Raw genomic sequence first — 19119 nt, forward strand, 5'->3', positions numbered from 1 at the left:
CGATTCCTTACTTCCCCGCTTTCGTAATGATTTGATATTGAAAGAACTATTCCGTACCAGTACCATTCTGTATCACCAGCACCGATGTGTACTAGTATTCAGCGAATGTAGTGTACAGCCGACGTCGCCTTGAATGCAGATGTTTTACTGAGTCCAAAGGAGTCATGTGAAGTGCCGGGTAAGATTTTCGGGAATGCACAATGATGAACCTAATTGGAGTGCCGTGCCACAGCAGTAGACGGTGGAGAAACCAGCCGAGTCGGACACCGCGGATGAACAGCGTTGCGCCGTGGCGCATCGGGATGGTGACCTAGCGAGAGCCACGCATCGGAATGCAGGGGACGAGAGATTAGGCAGCATACCGTTACACAGCTGAGTCTCGTGCTCAGGTGTACGTACGCCTCAGCAATGGACGCGGGTAGGAGATACCGCTGTGCTATTCTAGGACCGAGACGCCGATACAGCACAGACGAAGTTCGAACCCGCCAAGTATTCTGGATGAATTGCAGCAGAACGTTATCAACGGTTGGGCCAACTTGGCATGAGAAATCAGCGGAAATGAATCGTGTATTGTGTGGATATAAGTCAACAGAACCCAAGGCGGGGTTGGACGGCAAAGGAGTGGGCGTTGGGGAAAGGCCAGTGCAGGAGAGGAGGCCAGAGATGCAACGACGACGTCTCAGCCTGACAGAAGCTTAACCGGGAGTATCATGATGGTCGCAACTAGTCATGGTGCTCAGCACGATCATCGCACAGTGCTTCGTCATCGACGAGAACTCAGTGGGTCGATTTGCTTTCAAAATAAGCTTCAGGCTGAGTGCAAGTGGGTCATGGCGGAGCTCCGTCCGAGTTGATCTCCGAATGCAGTGACGCTCTACCGTACCATAGGCTGTGCAAGTCATCGCTGTTTGTCAAGAAAGTTTGGTTCGCCCGCAGAAAAGTGAACAGGAAGCTCAAAGAGAAGTCGAGCAAATCATGATCATCTAACGAGAACACAGGATTCATGTGATGAACGAGAGGCGGCTGTGTACAACTAAGTGCACTCACCTACGAAAAATTTGTGTTCGCTTAGCTGTTGTCTCTCATGCATCGGAACAGATGCTCGCGACAACTTCTGGACGGTCCAACACATCCTGGTGAACGATCTACAAATATTTTCTCGATCTGGCCGGCTGTCCGGATGGTTCGGCTGTTGCCGACGAACGGCCGCTTTCAGCCGAGCCAAAATCCTGCCAAAAAAGATTCACACCTCCCGGGCCAGCAAACCAAGCGACTGCATGCTAGGACGGCTTGCTACTGCGAACAAGTATCTAGTCCGGGTGCCCTACTTGCGAATACGTGATAACCTTCCGACGCAGAGTCTCGTGCCCACTGCTGATCACCGTATGTCGAAACTTGAGGTTGCCAGCATGCGGTTGTCATGATCAGCTGAATCGTTCCGGCCGCGTCTTCGAGATGCTGCCTATTGCTTGTTCTGCACGACCGCAAATGAAGTGATAACTTCCTAATCACACCGTGATTTGCAGACTTCTGTATGTCTTCCTTCATGTGCCACATGTTTGCTTACACAGATGCCGATAAGGCTTCACTTGCGTTCGCCGGAAGTTGTTCAGGCTGTGCCACGCTGTTTCGCTGTGGACCTGTGGACATGTTGCATGTAATCAGCTGGAAGAGCATCAACGTGGCGTCGGCCTGACCGTAAGCTTTTGTTCTAAATATATCATGCTGACAACTAACAGCTAATTCGCATTCGTGAGACAAATCGTACGTCATGAGACCGCGGTCTCTGACGTTCTTACTGACCAGCGGGTACAGCGGGGAGTGTGAGCGTCATCAGCTGATAACGAAAGACTACTGATAGATATCCGCTCCAACGCCCTTCTCGTCATTCCCGTTATCGCTCTGGCACCATGCCAGGCCTTACGACCTTCCCGCCCTTTCCGGACGACGTGCCCACTCACCCGCTGCTCGTCGTCGACTTCCAGCTGATCAGGGCCGGTGATCCCTCGGAGATCGACAAATTGTGGAAGGCGGCGACCGAGCTTGGGTTCTGGTAGTGAGTTCACCGCTATGCGTCGTGCAACTCGGGCCATAAAATGCACGTTTTCGTATTAAAATTGTTTGATTATAGCTTAAAGAATCATGGAACGGATGAAGAGGTGAACGGGATGTTCGAGATGGGTGCCGAGACGATGGCGCTCACGATGGAGGAGAAAATGAAATATGAGCAGGGCGACGAGGGCATGTCCTGCGGGTGAGCACTGTCGATGGGGTACTCGCGTCCAGCATTCATGTGATGACGTCGTATCCAGATATAAAGCAGCAGGCGCCAGTGCAACAGATGAGACGGGCGCGAAAGACTCCGCAGAGTTCATCAATGTCGCCAAAGACGACGCGCTGGCATGGCCTGGGCTGGTTTACCGCATCTACCCGTCGACGGTCAATGCCCGCATGGAGTCCACCATCATTCCCTTTGTACGCAAGTCGGTGGAGGTGACGAACACACTGATTGACGTGCTGAATACGAGGCTCGGCCTCCCAGGTGGCGCGCTTGTAAACCTGCATGCAATTGAGGAGCATAGCGGAAGTGAGGCTAGGTGCATCAGGACTCCGCCGCGCCCTGTTGACTTCTCAGAGGATAAGGCGACTCTGGGGGCTCATACCGACTTTGGCTCGTTGGTGAGCGTGCATGGTGATGCAAGCACGAAACGTGGCTGACTTCTTTGTCATCACGACTAGTCTTTCCTGCACAATCGTCTTGGCGGCTTGCAGGTTCTAGTCCCAGGCACGGCGCAGTGGCAATACGTCAGGGTAATCAGCCCTCCCCATACACGTGAGCCGTCGCTGACTGCAATTGGATTTACTTAGCCTATCCCCGGGTATGCGATATGCAACATTGGGGACGCACTCACAATCTTCAGCGGTGGGATTCTTCGCTCAAACCTCCATCGTGTGGTGTGAGTCTGCTACACATATCCGCTACCATCATATACTAATTTTTTTGCTGTAAAGTCCTCCGCCGAAAGACCAAGGAAATTATGAGCGCTGGTCTCTGGTATTTTTCTTGAGGCCAAGTAATTCGATCGAGCTGCGGGCTCTTGCAGAACAGAGTCAACTCATCGCGGAAACGGTATCACGGGCGCCAGCGGGCAAATTCCAACCCGGCTCGACCGCCAAGGAGTGGTTCGCCAGGCGGGTGAAGTATCAAAGAGTCAAGAATAGGACGGTATGTGCTGCTCGTTCATCTCGTGTACGCACTGACGCGTCGTCCGAACTGACAATGCTTTTCTTCGCCAGGGTCCCGAGACATGGCGCGCGAGTAGGGGAATGGAGCACGCGCCTGCTGCGATCTAAGGACGCCAAAGTAGTGGTATGACGTGATCTGCTACTTTGTGTTCCATATACTTGTTTCGTTAACCGGCCGATTGACATTCCTGTTGAGATACCACAGTTACTTGGCGTTCTCTATGTGGCACAGATTATGGCTTTGACTTGTAAGATCCTTATACGTGTACACACTGGGCAGACTTCTTTTCTACTCTGATAGCTCGTGACTGGAGTCCTCTGTTGTCTCTTTCCTTTGCTGATAGTTTGGTGTTTTTGTTCGCGAGTAGTTCTGCGTGTCCATTGTGCGTGGCGATGCACGCAGAACATTTGGAATTTAATCTTACCAGATATTGACGCTTGTTGCTCCGCGCTCCCAGGCTTATACTTCGTGTTCCGAGTCATTCTGAGATTTGTAGTCCACTAAAATACGAGTCGATGGTCCTCCTCAGAGATCTACAATTTTCTCCACTGAAGCCCAACTGTTCAAGGACGAGCTTCGTGCACCGCAGAATCGATCTCGCGTTATTTCTCACGGACGCTCACTGAGATGAGAACAGAGTCAGCAGACTAACTTCTTCCGAGGGTAGCTTCTCCCTCTGCACTATTCTTCGGTAGTGTGAATGTCATGCAAATTAACACCTGGCTTACGAGTACATGGGCGGGCGCGGTGATAGCGTCGATCCGACTTCTCTTCGGACTCTGAGTCGGACACGCGAAGGCAACTCGCACGCGTCGCCGATACAAGTCATCATGTGAGCATAGCCTCTACTCATAAAGATATCGATATTGATTTTTGTCTTAGCTGCAGGTGCGCTTCGCCGAACTCGTGCGACTCATGCAACGATGCCATTTCTGATACATGTTTAGTAGGGTGAATCTATGCGAAGGTCAGAGATCCTATGGTAGCATTCTTGCTTCACTGGATGCCAAAAATTAATTTAGGGAGTGTGATGGAAGCATGCTGCGGCCGGGTGTAGCTTCTGCTGCTTGGCGCCGAAGAATGGATCGGATGGGCTGCCTCATGCCGAACAGCGTCAAATTACTTTCAAGTATAAAAAGAGCTGCCGTGTCCTCGTCATTCACCAGCGACAGGACGTTGATTTTCCATACGAGCTACAACTTACTCCCCAGCATCATCAGATTCCCAGTATCATCATGCCAAGCCTGACGTCATTCCCCCCATTCCCCGACAACGTCCCCACTCACCCGTTACTCGTGGTAGACTACACACTACTCAAGGCAGGAGACAAGGATGAAATATCAAAGCTCTGGAAAGCAGCGACAGAGCTAGGGTTCTGGTAGTAAGTTGGCTTGTAGTTTCTTTCGCATCTCCTAACGAAAAACGCCTTGTACAGTTTGAAGAACCATGGTACCGACGAACTCGTCAATCAGATGTTCGACATGGGTGCTGAGACAATGGGTCTTCCCCTGGATGAGAAAATGAAGTTCGAACAAGGCGATGACGGTATGTCATTTGGGTGAGTAGTGATCGCAATATGCATTAATTCACAAAACGTAGAATTGACCATTTTCTCAATAGCTACAAGGCTGCCGGAGCGAACGCCACAGACGAAACAGGTGCATTGGACACCGTTGAGTTTGTCAACATCGCCAAGGACGACGCGCTGTCCTGGCCGACTCCGACACACCGCACATACCCCATGACGGTCAACGCCCGCATGGAACCAACTATAATTCCCTTCGTGAAGAAGTCCATAGAGGTTAACAACACTGTTCTCGAGATCTTCAATGCGCAGCTCGGACTGCCAAATGGCACTCTCCTGCGGAAACATATGCTTGGCGAGCCTAGCGGTAGCGAGGCACGGTGCATCAAGAATCCTCCGAGGCCCAACGGGATATCCGAAGAGAAAGCCGCCCTTGGAGCGCACACTGACTTTGGATCCCTCGTATGTTGCGTTGCGCCAATACTTTGACTCGTAATGACCCGTACGCAGTCGTTCCTGCACAATCGCCTTGGCGGACTCCAAGTGATGGTCCCTGGGACTAATGAATGGCAATACATCAAGGTACGTATGGCAGATGTCCCAGTTTTTCCGAGTCTGACACAAACTGTAAACCATCAGCCTATCTCGGGACATGCTATATGCAACGTCGGCGATGCCTTGACTATTTTCAGCGGGGGTGTATTGCGGTCCAACCTCCACCGTGTCGTGTACGCTATCATCCCTAGTCATCACAATGCTGTGAGATACTCATCCTTCGAAATATAGTTCTCCGCCTGGCGCTCAAGGCTACTACGAGCGGTGGTCGCTCGTCTTCTTTACCCGCCCGGGCAACTCTGTCGCCCTGCACGCACTTGCCGAGGAGAGTTCGCTCGTTGAGGAAGCTATGGCGAAGGTGCAGGACACGAGCGTCTTCCAGACGAACGTGACGTCTGCAGAATGGTTTGCGAGGAGAATCAAGAATCAGAGAACGAAGAACCAAAAGGTGTGTATCGCGCCTCGTGTGCCATGTTGCAGCGGGCTTAAATGTATTCAAGGGTGTCGAGACGTGGCGCGCCAGTCGCGGAACCGAGCACAGGCCATTGGCTGTGTAGAGGAGCCGTGAATTCGACCAAGTGACTGTTTGCGTTACAATTGCTCTGTATTGACGGTATGCATCTACTATTATTCCCGCTGAAACTCTTTGGAAAATCCGCTGGTCAGGCGACCGTGTCAACGCCGTGCTCGTGCCGCCCGTGTAGACTAAGTTCGCTCGCAATCACAGCAATTTACTGTAACCTGCCAACTATTTGATCTGTTCGACTTTTAGCCATTAACTGTCTGCTTCTCACCTGTGGGTGTGCCGTGGTACCATACCTTGCAACACTTTGATGATTATGCAAGGCAAATTCACGCAATTATCTCAGCGTTTTCACCACAACACCCTACTTTGCGACCGTCGACCTCAATAACAGGACCCCAGGCAGATCTGCTCGCTTTCAAAGATATTTCGAGGCCTCTCACTTGTACGTGGACTAAAGAGACTTTCGCGGACATTTGAGGGGTTGACGGTGAGAGATACGTACGATATCGTGATTATTTGTGACGCTCGTAGCTTAACTGACGTGGTGCAAGTATTCAGCCAGCGCCTTTAAGATAGGACAGGTTGTAATCGACGCATTAACTTTGTTCCTGAATCTACGAATCCAGAGACCTTGGCGACTTGGATGCGACATGGGTCGTACACCGGCCACCTGACATCCGCTGTCGACGACTATCATCTCCGTCGGTAATCTTCGGTATCATATCCCTGTACAACAACGCACTCGTTGCTGAGGGGCTCCCCTGCTCTCCTTCGGTTTACATGTCATGTACTAAACCTGGAAACAACATTGTTAAACGAGGTCCGTCATAGTGCATATGACATCAAGGGTGTTTCCAATCTAAGATTCCCTGCAGCAGCGCTTTGCTTCGCCGGACAGTTCCACTTCACTGTTCAACTCCGAACCGGCGGCCCACCGGGTTGTCAGTAAGTCATTCGTTTGACACTTCTTCTCAGAGATTTGATCCTAGTCCTTGTCTTCTTGCGGTGATGAACACTGAACCAGAAGTAGCTCCAGCGGGAGCTTTGGGGAATTGTGCCGTGGACGTGTATCCACGCACCTGCTTCAAATTCGTTGGGACTTCAATATTCGATGACTTACCTACATGAAATGCCTACGCATTGCTTGTTCTGCAGAATTATTGAAGGATTGAAGTGGCTCTGGACACTTTTCCGCGTAGTATGTTGTGATGTAGGTCGCAGCTGCGTATAACATGTTTAGATGCCAATAACCGAGGTCACCCTTTCAAGGTCTGGATATTTCATTGATTGGGTCCTTTTTCTGACATATCCATCGCCAATCAATGACTCATGAGACTGTGGTCTCTCGTATGCCCAAAGACCTTCAGTGCCAACTACGTTTGACGGAAAGTCCCGCTGGCATTTCCCGTTCGAAGACGGTGCTTTAGCTCTATACGGAGCTGTCATCGGGTATCGTGGCTATGGCGTTGGTTGATGATTGTCTTGAAATATCACTGGCTTGGGAAGGCTGTGTTCTACTTGGTGAGCAATGTCCTTTCACATCCATCCATGTGCTTTGTATTCAGCCGCAGTCACGCGATCAGGCTTGCCTGGGCAGCAATCCTGCCCAGTGCTACACCCTCTGGGGACATTGTAAGTCCGGTATCGACAGGATGCCGCCTAAAAGTTCATCCAGGGTTGTGCGAAGATATTAGCCAGAGTCTTTTCAGCTTTTTCAAGTAACTGTGTACACCACCCCGGTTCAGCCCCATGACCAGTCTAATCAGGTTCGATATCTCGTCCATCTGGATACCCCTGTTGCCTACACGCTCCTCTAGGAGGCCCCACCCCCCATCTCCGCGGGCTGTGGTCAAAGTTGCAGCCGTGCATCAGGAAAAAGCCCCAAGTGAGGTAGCTGCCGCCATGATTACGTAGACACGTGTAGGGCATGTAGCCGCGCGTCGCTCAATGTACACCTCTGTAGGGCTGTGTAACCACCACTCACATTTTCATAGCACCATGGAGAGGTTACGCCTATCAAGCGGAGCTTTAAAGCATCTTAAAAATTGAGTTGGTTCGTATGCTACCGTGCATTGAGATCTCAAACGTGCCCAATTCCCGGTGCATGCAAGCCTAAATGTGGGCACCGCCGCTTCGCACTCCCCTCGCCCTTCGCCCCTTCCTCTGACCTCCTCGTTCGCGCGGGCAGCCGACGCACGAACGGCCAGGCACTGTTTGTTGTTTCCCGCCGCTCTGATCTGCTCGTGCTTCCCTGCTTCAGCACTCCGGTTTAGTGTAATATAGCTAGTATATTCTGAATATATTTCTTGCACTGTGTCCATTAGTGTGATTTGACGGCTATTCGGCTTCTAGCTATGAAATTTGGCCGGGGGCTACCACTTTACCGCTGATTACAATGGATTACTTACAGCTACGTAGGATGCCTACTGGGCTACAGGGCACTACAGAGGTGCTGCAGCAGCTACCGGTACAATATAACCGGGGACTTGTCTACCGGGCTACCACTGCTACCTAGGCTACGTCGGGCCATGTAGTCAAGGCATTTTTTCCTGATGTGGTCACATCTCAGCAGAATCATCACAATAGATCTCGTCGCAATTCGTTCTCCATAAAGGCATTGAACAAGGTCTCACCCCGCTATCCTCAGGAAATGTTCTGGAGCCCGTGCGGAGCCGGCTCGCCGACGTAGAACAGCCGATCTATCCGCTTTCGCACGTCTCACAGCCAAACGTCCTGGCAGTGCGTGACGTTGAAATATCCTCGTGCATTTTCCCGAGTACGGTTGAATTGATTGCTGTTCTTGCAAGAAACCCATTTTAAGGACTCAATACCCCTCCGAGTCAGGGCATCCCAAAGTGTCGGCCAATACTCCGGGCTTATTGAACTATACGGTACTTGGCAGTTACCGCAGAACCCGAGTGGAGCACACATGGATTGCACTCCGGTAAACTCTGTCCTTCGCATGTTCCTGTCACCGACTCGAGTGCGTATGCTGCCGTCGAGACAAAGTAATGGTGCTCTTCAGTAGACGCTGGAACTGCAGCGTTCCGGCCCTTCTCCTGCGGAATTGGACATGAGGCTTTAGAGTGTATCTCAAGAGTCTTCAGCTACGCTGTGACATGGAATAGTATCCGATCGAGTTCTCTCCACAATATCCCTCAAAGTCGCTTTATGGAGCAGCGGATCCACCGGCAGTCCGTGAAGACTTAGCTTCAAGTGTATGTAACTCACTGGCACACTCTCACGAGTCGGCGCCTTCAAAGACGACGTTTTCTTGGCTGCGCAATGAGGACTAAAGTAAAATCAGCAGAGCCACCGAAGAGACCGACCAGGATGGTTTCGTTGCGGTGATCTGCATCTAAAGTTCGTCTCCCAATGACACTGGGCGACTCCTCCCTTGGCACCGTTAAGCATTGCTCGCCAGTTCCCCGTCATCAGTCTACTGCCATTGTCAGAGCCGCGCAAGAAGGCTCTGCTTGGCGAATGTATATTCGTCAGAGGTTAGTGCATATACAAATATCACACCATTCGTGCCAATGGGTTGAAATCGGGTAGCCTGGTCATTTCGCCCACCCGGGCTACTTCTGCCGCGAGGCTCAACATACCGTCTGATAACCCGTTCTCTATACTGCCCAACCGATCTTGATTATATGATGATGCGATGCTCTGGTTCTTCACCATCCTCCCTATAAAAGTTCGAGAGAATCCGAATGGAACTTAGCTTCTCCGCAGCTCCCCGAAAGCATTGGTCCTGTCAAGTTATGCCGCGCCAGAGGTCATCCACGCGAATATCGTTACCTAGTATCCATGAACTGTTTCCCGGTGAGTTCTCTTCCTGGTCTTGTTATGACATTATTGTTAACGCCACTTCTCGGTAGAACATTTCTTGAAGTCAATGTCGCAGCGCCACAACGTCCATCAGCTCCACAAAATCAAGGAAGGGGGAGACAACGTGGTGCGTCTAGTCAGAGCGGGTGATCTATATGGCTTCATTCATGCGTTGAAATTTAGCCAAATCCTTCTGAAATCATACACCACCTTCCTCCATGCGGACTGGACAGAATAGATCATTTACTGAACCTGAACCATCCAGCACATCAACGTTTAAGTCATGACTCCAGTCAAAGACAAGTCCATGAGGACTTCGTCAGGCGTGGAAGCTGCTCCCATTTTCGGGATCCTATCGAAACACAGATGCTGCCGCGCTCCCGTAGTTCAGGAGCCGTTAATCCTCCCTTGTTGGCCGCTGTTCTTTCACCATCATCACTTCCCAATAATACCTATCCGGAGAACTCACGGCGGACATCTCGACCCACCCGTCCCAGTCGGGGCGCATATGAAAACGAGAAGAGACACGTCTGCAGTTTATGCCGCAAAGCATTCAACAGGCACAGCAGCCTCGCGACCCACATGAACAGCCACACGGGTGCGAAAAGTGCGTCGAGGAGCTTGTCTACTTCGAGCATATCCTAACATGGTGCATACCAGCCTTCAGATGCCCTGCATGTGGGCAGCTTTTCAGCGTTAATTCAAACATGCTCCGGCACTATCGGTCTCACAAGTCAGGCTCGACATCTGGTATCCTGCCTCCCTTTGGCAGCATCATTGGTGACGCGGACCAGTTGTCTTCCCCTGCCTACATCTCTTCTCCACCCGTCGCCTTCTCCAGCATGAGTGGTACTGCGCCTCGTGGATCGCCGGCCTACTATTGGAACGATAGCGACTGTGAGGATGTTTCTGAGAGCTACATCGCCAACGACGACGACGACTCCGCCCCGGAAGAAGTAAATGGCTCGTCCACCAGAGCGAGAGTTGGCTCGTGCACATTGTACGGCGTGGGGAAAGAGCTCTGCAGGTTCTAATCGAGCAATTCGCCCACGCGGTGCGACCACACAGGATTAGCTTCCATGTGCATTGCACGTGGTGTCATGAGTCCGCACCATGGGAATCATCTGGTGCCCATTCCATTCCTTGACTGTAAGATATTGTGCACATTTGGACGGACGTGTACTCACTCTCACAGTGATCAAGGCTGTTACTCTCCTCCCTCGTTGGCCATCTATTTATCCCAGTCGCAGCGAGATTGGAAAATACCCGTTATTTACTATTATTTCCCTGTAGATTGTTTTCTGTACTGTTTCCGTTGCTTTGCCTCGTGTACCCGCTAACCCGTTAGCGAGACGCTATGTTGTATGATCGTAGATGAGGATGTGGTCGAAATCTAAGATTTTTTAGTTAGTATCCGAGATTGATCGAAGATGTAGGATTGGGCTCACCCCAACACACGTTGTGGAAAGGCAGCACCGCCATTGAGGCTTACAGTTAGTTCTGAGCCACGAAAATTGAGAGACCGATGCACGTACACCGGCATGCGCAGTCCGTGACGAAGGCTCCGCGTCTTCCCCGGTTGCTCCGACGGAAATCCGCATGTTTCGACGAAGGCCGAATGTTGATTGCTGCGATCATCACGGGAAGCTGATAGGACGTTGTATTCATTCAATGAGGTGTCCGCTTACCGTCCAACAAAAAAAATAGAAGCGCGGAGATTGATGGAGAGCGCTGAGCGGAATAGTGCCGACCGCTGTTTGCATATTTTTGCATATGGGTACAATAAGTGTTAGATAGTAAGAATGTGCTTCAAATGTTGCAGTGAAGTAAAATTTAAGTTATTTCAAAGCCTTGGACATGATACTTAGCTCGCCCATCTCGGAGATTGCCGGCGGAGTTTCCTGTTGTAGATTTTGTATGCTCATGCCAGTCATCATACAGTTGCGGACAATCAAACATGGTAAATATTTTGGTTGAATTATGTAGACTCTGAAGAGTGCCGGAAACCTCCAGAAACTGTAGTCTCGCAAGCCAGACGACCATGCTGTGCCATTCCTCGGCTCTGCCTTGGAGGCTGCCAAAAGCCAATATATTGGACATCAAAAAAACTGTTGCAGCCTGCCCAGCAGAACATCTGGTGAACTTTGGTACAGTGGGTGTAGATAACCCTTCATCTCTCTTGTGCCCAATGGGCATCTCGTAGTCCCCTCTCCTTCTCCCGCTACTGTATCTTGTCTAGTGTATTTACGTAACACTAGGATGTGAAACTGCCACTTCAGGGTACCCTTTATCCCTAGCTCTTAGCAACAAGATCTTCTATAGTATGTCATAGCTAAGAGCTTCTTAAGTGTCAGACTGACCATGGTACCTATTATGTCCCAGGGCATTCTGTGGGTGTAAGGAGCCTAAATCCTCAGGCTCACCAGGGCTGCAGTGGACTCAATATATAGCCGAAAGTAGCTAAGACTGAGTGTAGATACAGCTAAATGGTGAATGTAGAGGATATAAAGCAACTTGCTTAGATAAGTAGTAAGCAGTCCATAACGAGTAACAGTCATCAGAACTGACCCGTTACACCTAGTGTCTGGTATGGGTATTCCATAGGTCTGACAAGGTATACCCACACCCATACCCACGGAAAACCCATACCCATCACATGGGTATGGGTTTTTCATGGGTTGGGTATGGGTCAGCTATGGGTCTGTATGGGTCAAGACCCATCATGGGTATCCCATGGGTTGCAGTGTGGGAGTCATAGTACAATAGCAGTATGCAAGTCTTTGTGCCGTCACCTGCCATGCTTTTGGGGTGATAAGATGGGTCTTCTGAGCTGTGTGTGATACTAGGTTTGAATTACTAAATAAAGGTACTGTACAGTTACACCACCACCACACTTCTGGAACCCTATGTTTATAACAAACTCATAAGATGGCCCATAGGTTTCCATGGGTTACTCACTGCTGACCCACACCCATACCCATGGATACCCATACTTACAACCCATGTGGGTTGGCGATACCCATGCCATACACTAGTTACACCCTCCCCTACCGGAAACAACCCAGGGGGAAAGAAAGGAAGAGGAGGGGAATAAGTGGGGATATCATAAAATAAAATGTACCACACATAGAGGGAAGATAAAAGATATATACCATAAAGTCAATGTGCGATGTGCACACTCCCTCCCACTCCAGAAAAACCCATCAGCTCCACCTTAGGTTCGGGTTCTATAAACAACAACCGGGGGTGTCTGAGGAGACCGCACACAGTGGTTTGGGAGGCATGAGTCCTGTGGGTGGGCCTACTGCCAGTGCCGGTTGATGTGGCCAAGTCGAGGGTTAGGCCCTCGAGTTCGCAGAGGTGGGACAGATGGTAGGGGAGTCGACAATGTCAATGGAGGTGGGTGGGGCAGCAACTGTGCACTGTTGTACACAGGTGCTGCTGCCTCGGGGTGTCCTGGGCACGATGCCGTGGCACTGCATTGCGGTCCACTGGCGCCATTGAGGTCGGCTGCTCAATGGTGCAGGAGGGTGGTGGTCCATCGTGAACATCAGATGCGGGGTGTGTGGTCGGCGAAGGAGGGGGTCGCATTGTCAACACGGCAGTGGGGTGTGTGGTTGGCATGATGCATGGCTGGGTTGTGGCGCAGTCATGGTGTGCCCTCAGTGTTAGCAGCATGGTGGGTGCATCATCCTGGGCACATGCCCCTGGTGCTGTCGACATGGTGCAATGCATTGGTGATGCTGGGCATACTCGTGCATTGGCACCTGCATGGCATGCCCTCAGCACTGGCAGTGTGTTGGTCGTGATGTCCGCATCCTGCACCACAGCCACTGTGAGCTTTGTTATGCAGCCATGGTGTAAGTCTGCCTCGGAGTGTGGGCAAGGACAAATGCAAGGTCGAGGGACAATGTGTGGAGATCAGCCGTGGGCATGAGTGATGGATAGAGGGGAGTGACAAAACGGAGATGGCAGTGAACGGTGATGACGCGATATGAACGGCGGGCGACGGCGGGGAATCGATGCGAACGGCGAACGGTGGGACAATACGAAGGGGGCGAATGACGACGACGGCACGATACGGATGGCGGATGGTGAACAGCAGCGACGAGATGATACGAACAACAAATGGCAGCGGCGAGCGGATATGGCGAGCAGACGAGATGTGAGGTGAACAGAATCTATATGGTGGGATCGTGATCCTAGAGTACGATACATGGGACCTATATATACGTCGAGAGAGACAAACAAGAAATAGGAGAAGCAGAAGAAATGAAGCGTACGGCATACTGAAGCATAGGAATGAAGCACGGAGGATGCCGAGCATCCGATCCAAAGCGTCCGATAGACATGAGGCAAGGCAAAGCACGGAGAAGTGCTCTGTCCAAGGACAGCCAACGCTCCTACCCTACATCCACCCCCAACTCAGATATCAACCATCCCTGGTTGATCCCCAAGCAAAAGACCAACCGAAACATCTTGAGAATCCAAGTCTTCATCAACTCCAGCAAGGTCAGATGGATCAACAAACTCCGTGACTTCAAGTGACCGCAAGGAACGTGCATGGTAGGGAATCAAGCGGAAAGCAGCGAACTTGAGTTTCGAAACGGTGCCGTCGACTTCAGCAAGACGGTAGGATCCCATTCGAGAGCGGCGGACAACAACCATAGGCCCGAAATAGCGGGGCTTGCATTTCTGGTTGGAGTCAGGCTCGATCTTCTTGTTCAGGACCAGAACGAGAGCACCAGGCTTAAAATGGTAGTCGTGAATCGTGTTGGCATAGCGCTTTTCGAACGCGGCAACAGACGTAAGGCGAGTGCGCAATATTTTTGCGTGAATGTCACCAAGGTCTTCATCATGCTTCATGAGCTGGCGTGCACGAAGAGCAATCAGGTCTGCGGTGTCGAGCTTGGCTGTGATATCCGGGAGCAAGAATGTTGCCTCAGATATGTCGAAGGGTAATAGGGGTTCAACACCATGAGCCATGAAGTACGGAGAGTGGCCAGTAGACTTTCGAGTAGTGACGCAGTCAGCCCAGAAGACGTGTGGAGCATAGGATGGCCATTTTGTAATGTCACCGTTGCAGGCCTTGACGAGCGAGTCGCGGATAGTGCGGTGCGGGCGTTCGACGATGCCGTTAGCCTTCGAGTTGTATGCCGAAATCCGAATGTGATTGATGTGGTACCTGTGCGAGAGCCAGTCTAGTGCCACGACGAAAGGTGTACCATTGTCCGTGACGATCTCCTCAAGTCCTCCCCAGTGGCAGAGAATCTCTTCGAAAATAAATGCGCCAAGTGTTCGTCCAGTTTTGGTCTTTAACATTCGCCATTCGGGCCATGCGGAGAGACTGCAGTGGGCCTGCACGATGTACTGGTAGCCTTGTGCCTTCAGCATGTACATAGAATTGGTGTGCACTTTGCGGAAGAGGGGAGCGGGAAGTGCGACTGTGGGCGGGATAACGACCTTTTCTACGGAGCAGATCTGGCATTGATGGCACGTCTTGATGAACCACTGTACATCCTTGTTGAGCGTTGGCCACCAGAAGCGGTCGGCAATCGTGCATCGCGTAGCATAGATGTCCTTATGTCCCAGCTTGTCATGAGCCTCGCGGAGAATACGAAGTCGATGGTCGCCAAAGAGAATGAGCTGGTGTCATCCGAGTGGTTCCTTGTGCCAGAGTGGAGCGCCGCGTACGAAAAATTGAGAGGCACGCTTGTAGAATTGAGTGAGAGCCTTGTCGTCAAGTGCGGGTCATTTGAGAGTCCTCAGATAGTGTTGAATGCGGTGTAAGTTGTCATCGTCACATTGAGAAGTCGTGGAAGGGGGAATAATGATGTCGTCGTGCGCGTCGTGCGCGTGTGATCCTGCGGTTAAAACTAAACCTGTCTGTTCTTTCTGTCCTTCTTCTTCTGTTGGTATTCCGATCATTCCGTCTGCTAATCCTCCAGCAATCGATATCCCACAACTCAAAACCTCATCCAACCATTCCTCAATCTCCTCCGAATCCTCTCCATCATCTTCGGCGTCATCTTCAGCACGTGGGCATCGGGACAATCCATCGGGTCCTCGGTGTTTTGGTCCTGGTACATGAACAAGCTTGAAATTAAAAAGTAAAATACCTGCGATCCATCGATTCATAGTGGCGTTCAGATGCGCATCGGGATTATTGATCATGCCTTTAATATATTTTGCATCTACTTCCACGGTGAGATTCCGAACTCCAACAATAAAAATCTTGACAGCTTTGAGCGAGCGGAAGAGCCCATATAATTCGATTTTTGCTTGTGAATAACGAGACTCCTGATCATTCCAAGTAATTGAGCTGAAGCGAGAGGGACGGCGACGAGCAGCGTCATCAAGCTGTAATAGAATGTAACCGGTGGCAATGTGTGATGAGTCGACTGCGAGAATGACTTCGTTATCGGACTTGTAGTCGATCGGGCAGATGGCGGGAGAGTGAACAACAGCATCCTTGAGTAGGTCCATGGATTCTTGTTCTGCGGGGCCCCACTCGAAAGGGGTATCATTCTTGGTTAGATTCACAAGAGGGCGTGCAATGGTGGCAAAGTCCTTGATCCACATGCAGACTGTTCCTGCTGTGCCAAGAAAGCCACGGACCTCAGACTTTGTTGTACACGCGGGCCATTTGACAATCTTGGCGACTTTCAAATTATCGGGTGCACGTCCTTCATAGTTGCAACATTGGCCAACAGCGATAACTTCTTCTCGATCGGGGAAGAGCTTCTTGCCTGAGACGGTAGCTCCAGCGTGCTTCAGACGGTGCAAGACGCGATTGAGGTCTTGTGCGTGCTCCCAGACAAAATGTTGAATCTTCGGGTTCTCCAGTATGACTTCATATTCTCCTCCATTTAATTCGTACCGTGTCTTCTTGCCTAGAACATTAATATCATCTTGAAAATTCGGGGCAACTTCAACCTCATCTTGCAAGATCCACACGACATCACCTTGAAAGATTGGTGGCAATCCGGTCCATCCTTGAGGCAAAACAGTAAGACGTAGAGTGCCGACCAGACTCTGGAATGTGGTGAAATTGCGTGATGATGGATCCAGTGTGCAGTGGTCAAATCCGACGAAGAGGTCCATCATTGTGTATATGGAACAGCCGGCACACTGCTTTGCAAAGTGTTCGACATAAGGGGGTGCTGCGGAATCCTGGATACTGACACGGTTGAGCGGCTGCAGGTCATGCACAATTCGCACTGATCCGTCCTTCTTCGCAACACAGAAGAATTTTGATTGGTAAGCACTGTTGGATGGCTCGTAGACACCAGACTTGATCTTTGCCTGAATCAGCTTGACAACTTCTTCACGGATACCTGGTGGGATAGGAGGCTGGCGGTGGACCCAGGGGGTATGCGGAATGGTAGGAATGATGACAGGCTTGAAATATTCGTCACGAAAATGACCTTTCTCGGACTCATCCCACGCAATATCGGTCTCATTTTGCTTCAAAACCTGGGCAATCAACTTCTGTTCTTCGGGCCAAAGAAAATCACTAATGAGGACACCCAGGTTGTCCATGCGTTCCTGCGAGAGCTGAGTGCCAGGTGTGAAATCGGGGGGATGAGGGGACAAGGGGGAAAGTGTGGCGAGAGGGTCCTTGGGTATGCACCGTTCGATTCGCGCATACTCTGGCATGGCAGTGACAATTGGGCGGACTTTGTTAGCGACTTTCTTGTATGCGAAGACATGAGCAACGGGGTCCCATTCATAGTTCGAGCGCAAGACTTCATCAGCGAGGAATGTGTCAGTAAGGCCGCTGATAGTAGGCAGTATCACATCAGAGCGCACAGCAGCAGACGAGACAGTGAGTGCGAATGATCCGCGGGGGACACCAATGAGCCGAGGTTTGGTGGACAGATCACGGGTGTTCGTCGGGTCGCAAGGGTCATGGACAGTAATGAAGACATTTTCATCCTCAAATTCGTGTTTGTGCAGGCGTGCGTGTTTCTGCCAAGGTCGACCGAGCAGTAAACGGTACGGAGCATTCGGGACCACATATGCATGTGCCCAGGTACGAATTCCTTCAACATTAATCTCCAACATTTCCACACATCCCGGAAGTGGCTCTTTCCCTCTGTTTGCGGTTTCCATATTCATTCGCATGGTCTCATTGATGTGCAGCCCGAGCTCTTCACACAGGTCCTGCTGGATCACAACAATCTCAGAGCCTTCATCAAGAAGACTGAGAACAAGTTTTCCGTTGATCGACACAGCAATTTCGCGAAGGGGGGTAGCATGATCGACAGATGGCAGAGTGAGAGAGGTAATCGCGGACAGTGCTGACTGCGGGGCAGTCGCAATACGGTGCATTCTCGAGTGGTCGATGGCTTCCTTGCATAGGTCAGGACTGACAGCAAGAAGTTCCCCAACAGTAACATTTGGAACAACAACGTCAAGCATGCGAGAGAAGATCGCATGTGCCGCATTGGGAACGGCAGCCTTGGACTCATAGATAAAAGCAGGTGTGGACTTCTTGAGATCTGGAGAGGGCATCGTGCTGTCTGCAGGCTTGGTCGGGTGCGGGTCATATTTCTCAACAGCAGGTACATCAAGACGGGCTCTGCTCTGGGATCACGTGCATGGTCGGTTACTATGGTCAGTTGCTCGAGTCTTGCGTCCATCATTCTCAGGGGGATTTTTCTTGTCTTTGTCGCTCTTGGTGGCTGCAACTAAAGGTTCTCGTAGCTCCTTGACAGGGCCCTCGACATTGGCTATGACGGCGTTGCTTTCCGCAATGGGCTCGCAAACCAGGAGACAAGACGTGAATTGCGCTTGGTGTGGTGGCACATCGCGGACAGGAGTAGAACTCGGCGGCTTGGGTGCTGCGGAAGCTGGAGCTGCAGGGGTCATCATTGAAGGGAGAGGACCGCCAAACCGCTCATCAACTGAAAACTTAAGGCCTCGCTCATTCCACGGAATAGGTGAGTGGTCGGTGAACATGTGAGTATGCCCTACAATGATGATCCATCCTGCTTGCACATATGCCCATTTGGTAGGACAGTTTCCGATCGTGCAGCCTGGCTGACCACAGAAGAAACAGCAACGTGTCGAGTGCACGTGGCCTGTAGAAGGTGTCGTGTAGTTCCAAGTACGGCATGGGGGAGGAGCACCAGCAGATGGCATTGATGCCTGTTGATGCATCGACAGCGGAGTCCAAGCACTCGCAGTGGCAGGAGCAAGACAGACCAGATGGGTATAGCAGCCGGAGTAGGCCGCATCATCGACCTTCAGTGCATGCATACATTTCGCGAGCTCCTCGACTTCATCAATTGTGGACCGACTCGGGATTGCGGATGCATCAAAGTGAACGGTCTTGGTACGCACCTCCTTTTTGTTGTCTTTCAGCTCATCATCTTCGTCATCGCTGTCGACGACCATAGTCTTTCTGACAGTTCGATGGGTGGCGTCTTCAGT

The 19119-nt window shown here is 51.1% G+C and overlaps 7 protein-coding genes across 7 annotated transcripts; 4 read left to right on the forward strand and 3 right to left on the reverse strand.

Moving 5' to 3' along the window:
* Window positions 1-1910: 1910 nt before the first annotated feature.
* Window positions 1911-3354, forward strand: SCP_0200980 (Clavaminate synthase-like protein; the record flags this gene model as incomplete). Its single annotated transcript, XM_027754013.1, has 7 exons — window positions 1911-2056; window positions 2132-2254; window positions 2313-2679; window positions 2740-2811; window positions 2869-2957; window positions 3013-3226; window positions 3298-3354. The coding sequence occupies 7 exons, from the start codon at window positions 1911-1913 to the stop codon at window positions 3352-3354; spliced, it is 1068 nt and encodes a 355-aa protein (XP_027609814.1).
* A 1128-nt stretch (window positions 3355-4482) lies between these two features.
* On the forward strand, window positions 4483-5884 carry SCP_0200990 (Clavaminate synthase-like protein; the record flags this gene model as incomplete). The annotated part of the gene is made up of 7 exons (XM_027754014.1): window positions 4483-4628; window positions 4683-4805; window positions 4868-5234; window positions 5283-5354; window positions 5412-5500; window positions 5559-5775; window positions 5828-5884. The coding sequence occupies 7 exons, from the start codon at window positions 4483-4485 to the stop codon at window positions 5882-5884; spliced, it is 1071 nt and encodes a 356-aa protein (XP_027609815.1).
* A 749-nt stretch (window positions 5885-6633) lies between these two features.
* On the forward strand, window positions 6634-6968 carry SCP_0201000 (hypothetical protein; the record flags this gene model as incomplete). Its single annotated transcript, XM_027754015.1, has 3 exons — window positions 6634-6673; window positions 6729-6798; window positions 6878-6968. The coding sequence occupies 3 exons, from the start codon at window positions 6634-6636 to the stop codon at window positions 6966-6968; spliced, it is 201 nt and encodes a 66-aa protein (XP_027609816.1).
* Window positions 6969-10388: 3420 nt separating this feature from the next.
* On the forward strand, window positions 10389-10715 carry SCP_0201010 (hypothetical protein; the record flags this gene model as incomplete). The annotated part of the gene is made up of 1 exon (XM_027754016.1): window positions 10389-10715. The coding sequence occupies one exon, from the start codon at window positions 10389-10391 to the stop codon at window positions 10713-10715; it is 327 nt and encodes a 108-aa protein (XP_027609817.1).
* A 2356-nt stretch (window positions 10716-13071) lies between these two features.
* Window positions 13072-15081, reverse strand: SCP_0201020 (hypothetical protein; the record flags this gene model as incomplete). The annotated part of the gene is made up of 2 exons (XM_027754017.1): window positions 13072-13500; window positions 14152-15081. The coding sequence occupies 2 exons, from the start codon at window positions 15079-15081 to the stop codon at window positions 13072-13074; spliced, it is 1359 nt and encodes a 452-aa protein (XP_027609818.1).
* Window positions 15082-15432: 351 nt separating this feature from the next.
* On the reverse strand, window positions 15433-18198 carry SCP_0201030 (Retrovirus-related Pol polyprotein from transposon 412; the record flags this gene model as incomplete). The annotated part of the gene is made up of 1 exon (XM_027754018.1): window positions 15433-18198. The coding sequence occupies one exon, from the start codon at window positions 18196-18198 to the stop codon at window positions 15433-15435; it is 2766 nt and encodes a 921-aa protein (XP_027609819.1).
* A 78-nt stretch (window positions 18199-18276) lies between these two features.
* On the reverse strand, window positions 18277-19083 carry SCP_0201040 (hypothetical protein; the record flags this gene model as incomplete). The annotated part of the gene is made up of 1 exon (XM_027754019.1): window positions 18277-19083. One exon carries the CDS (start codon window positions 19081-19083, stop codon window positions 18277-18279), a length of 807 nt encoding a protein of 268 aa, XP_027609820.1.
* Between the last annotated feature and the right edge of the window lie 36 nt (window positions 19084-19119).

This window comes from Sparassis crispa (assembly GCF_003851025.1).
Source record: "Sparassis crispa DNA, contig_000001F, whole genome shotgun sequence".
NCBI lineage: Eukaryota > Fungi > Basidiomycota > Agaricomycetes > Polyporales > Sparassidaceae > Sparassis > Sparassis crispa.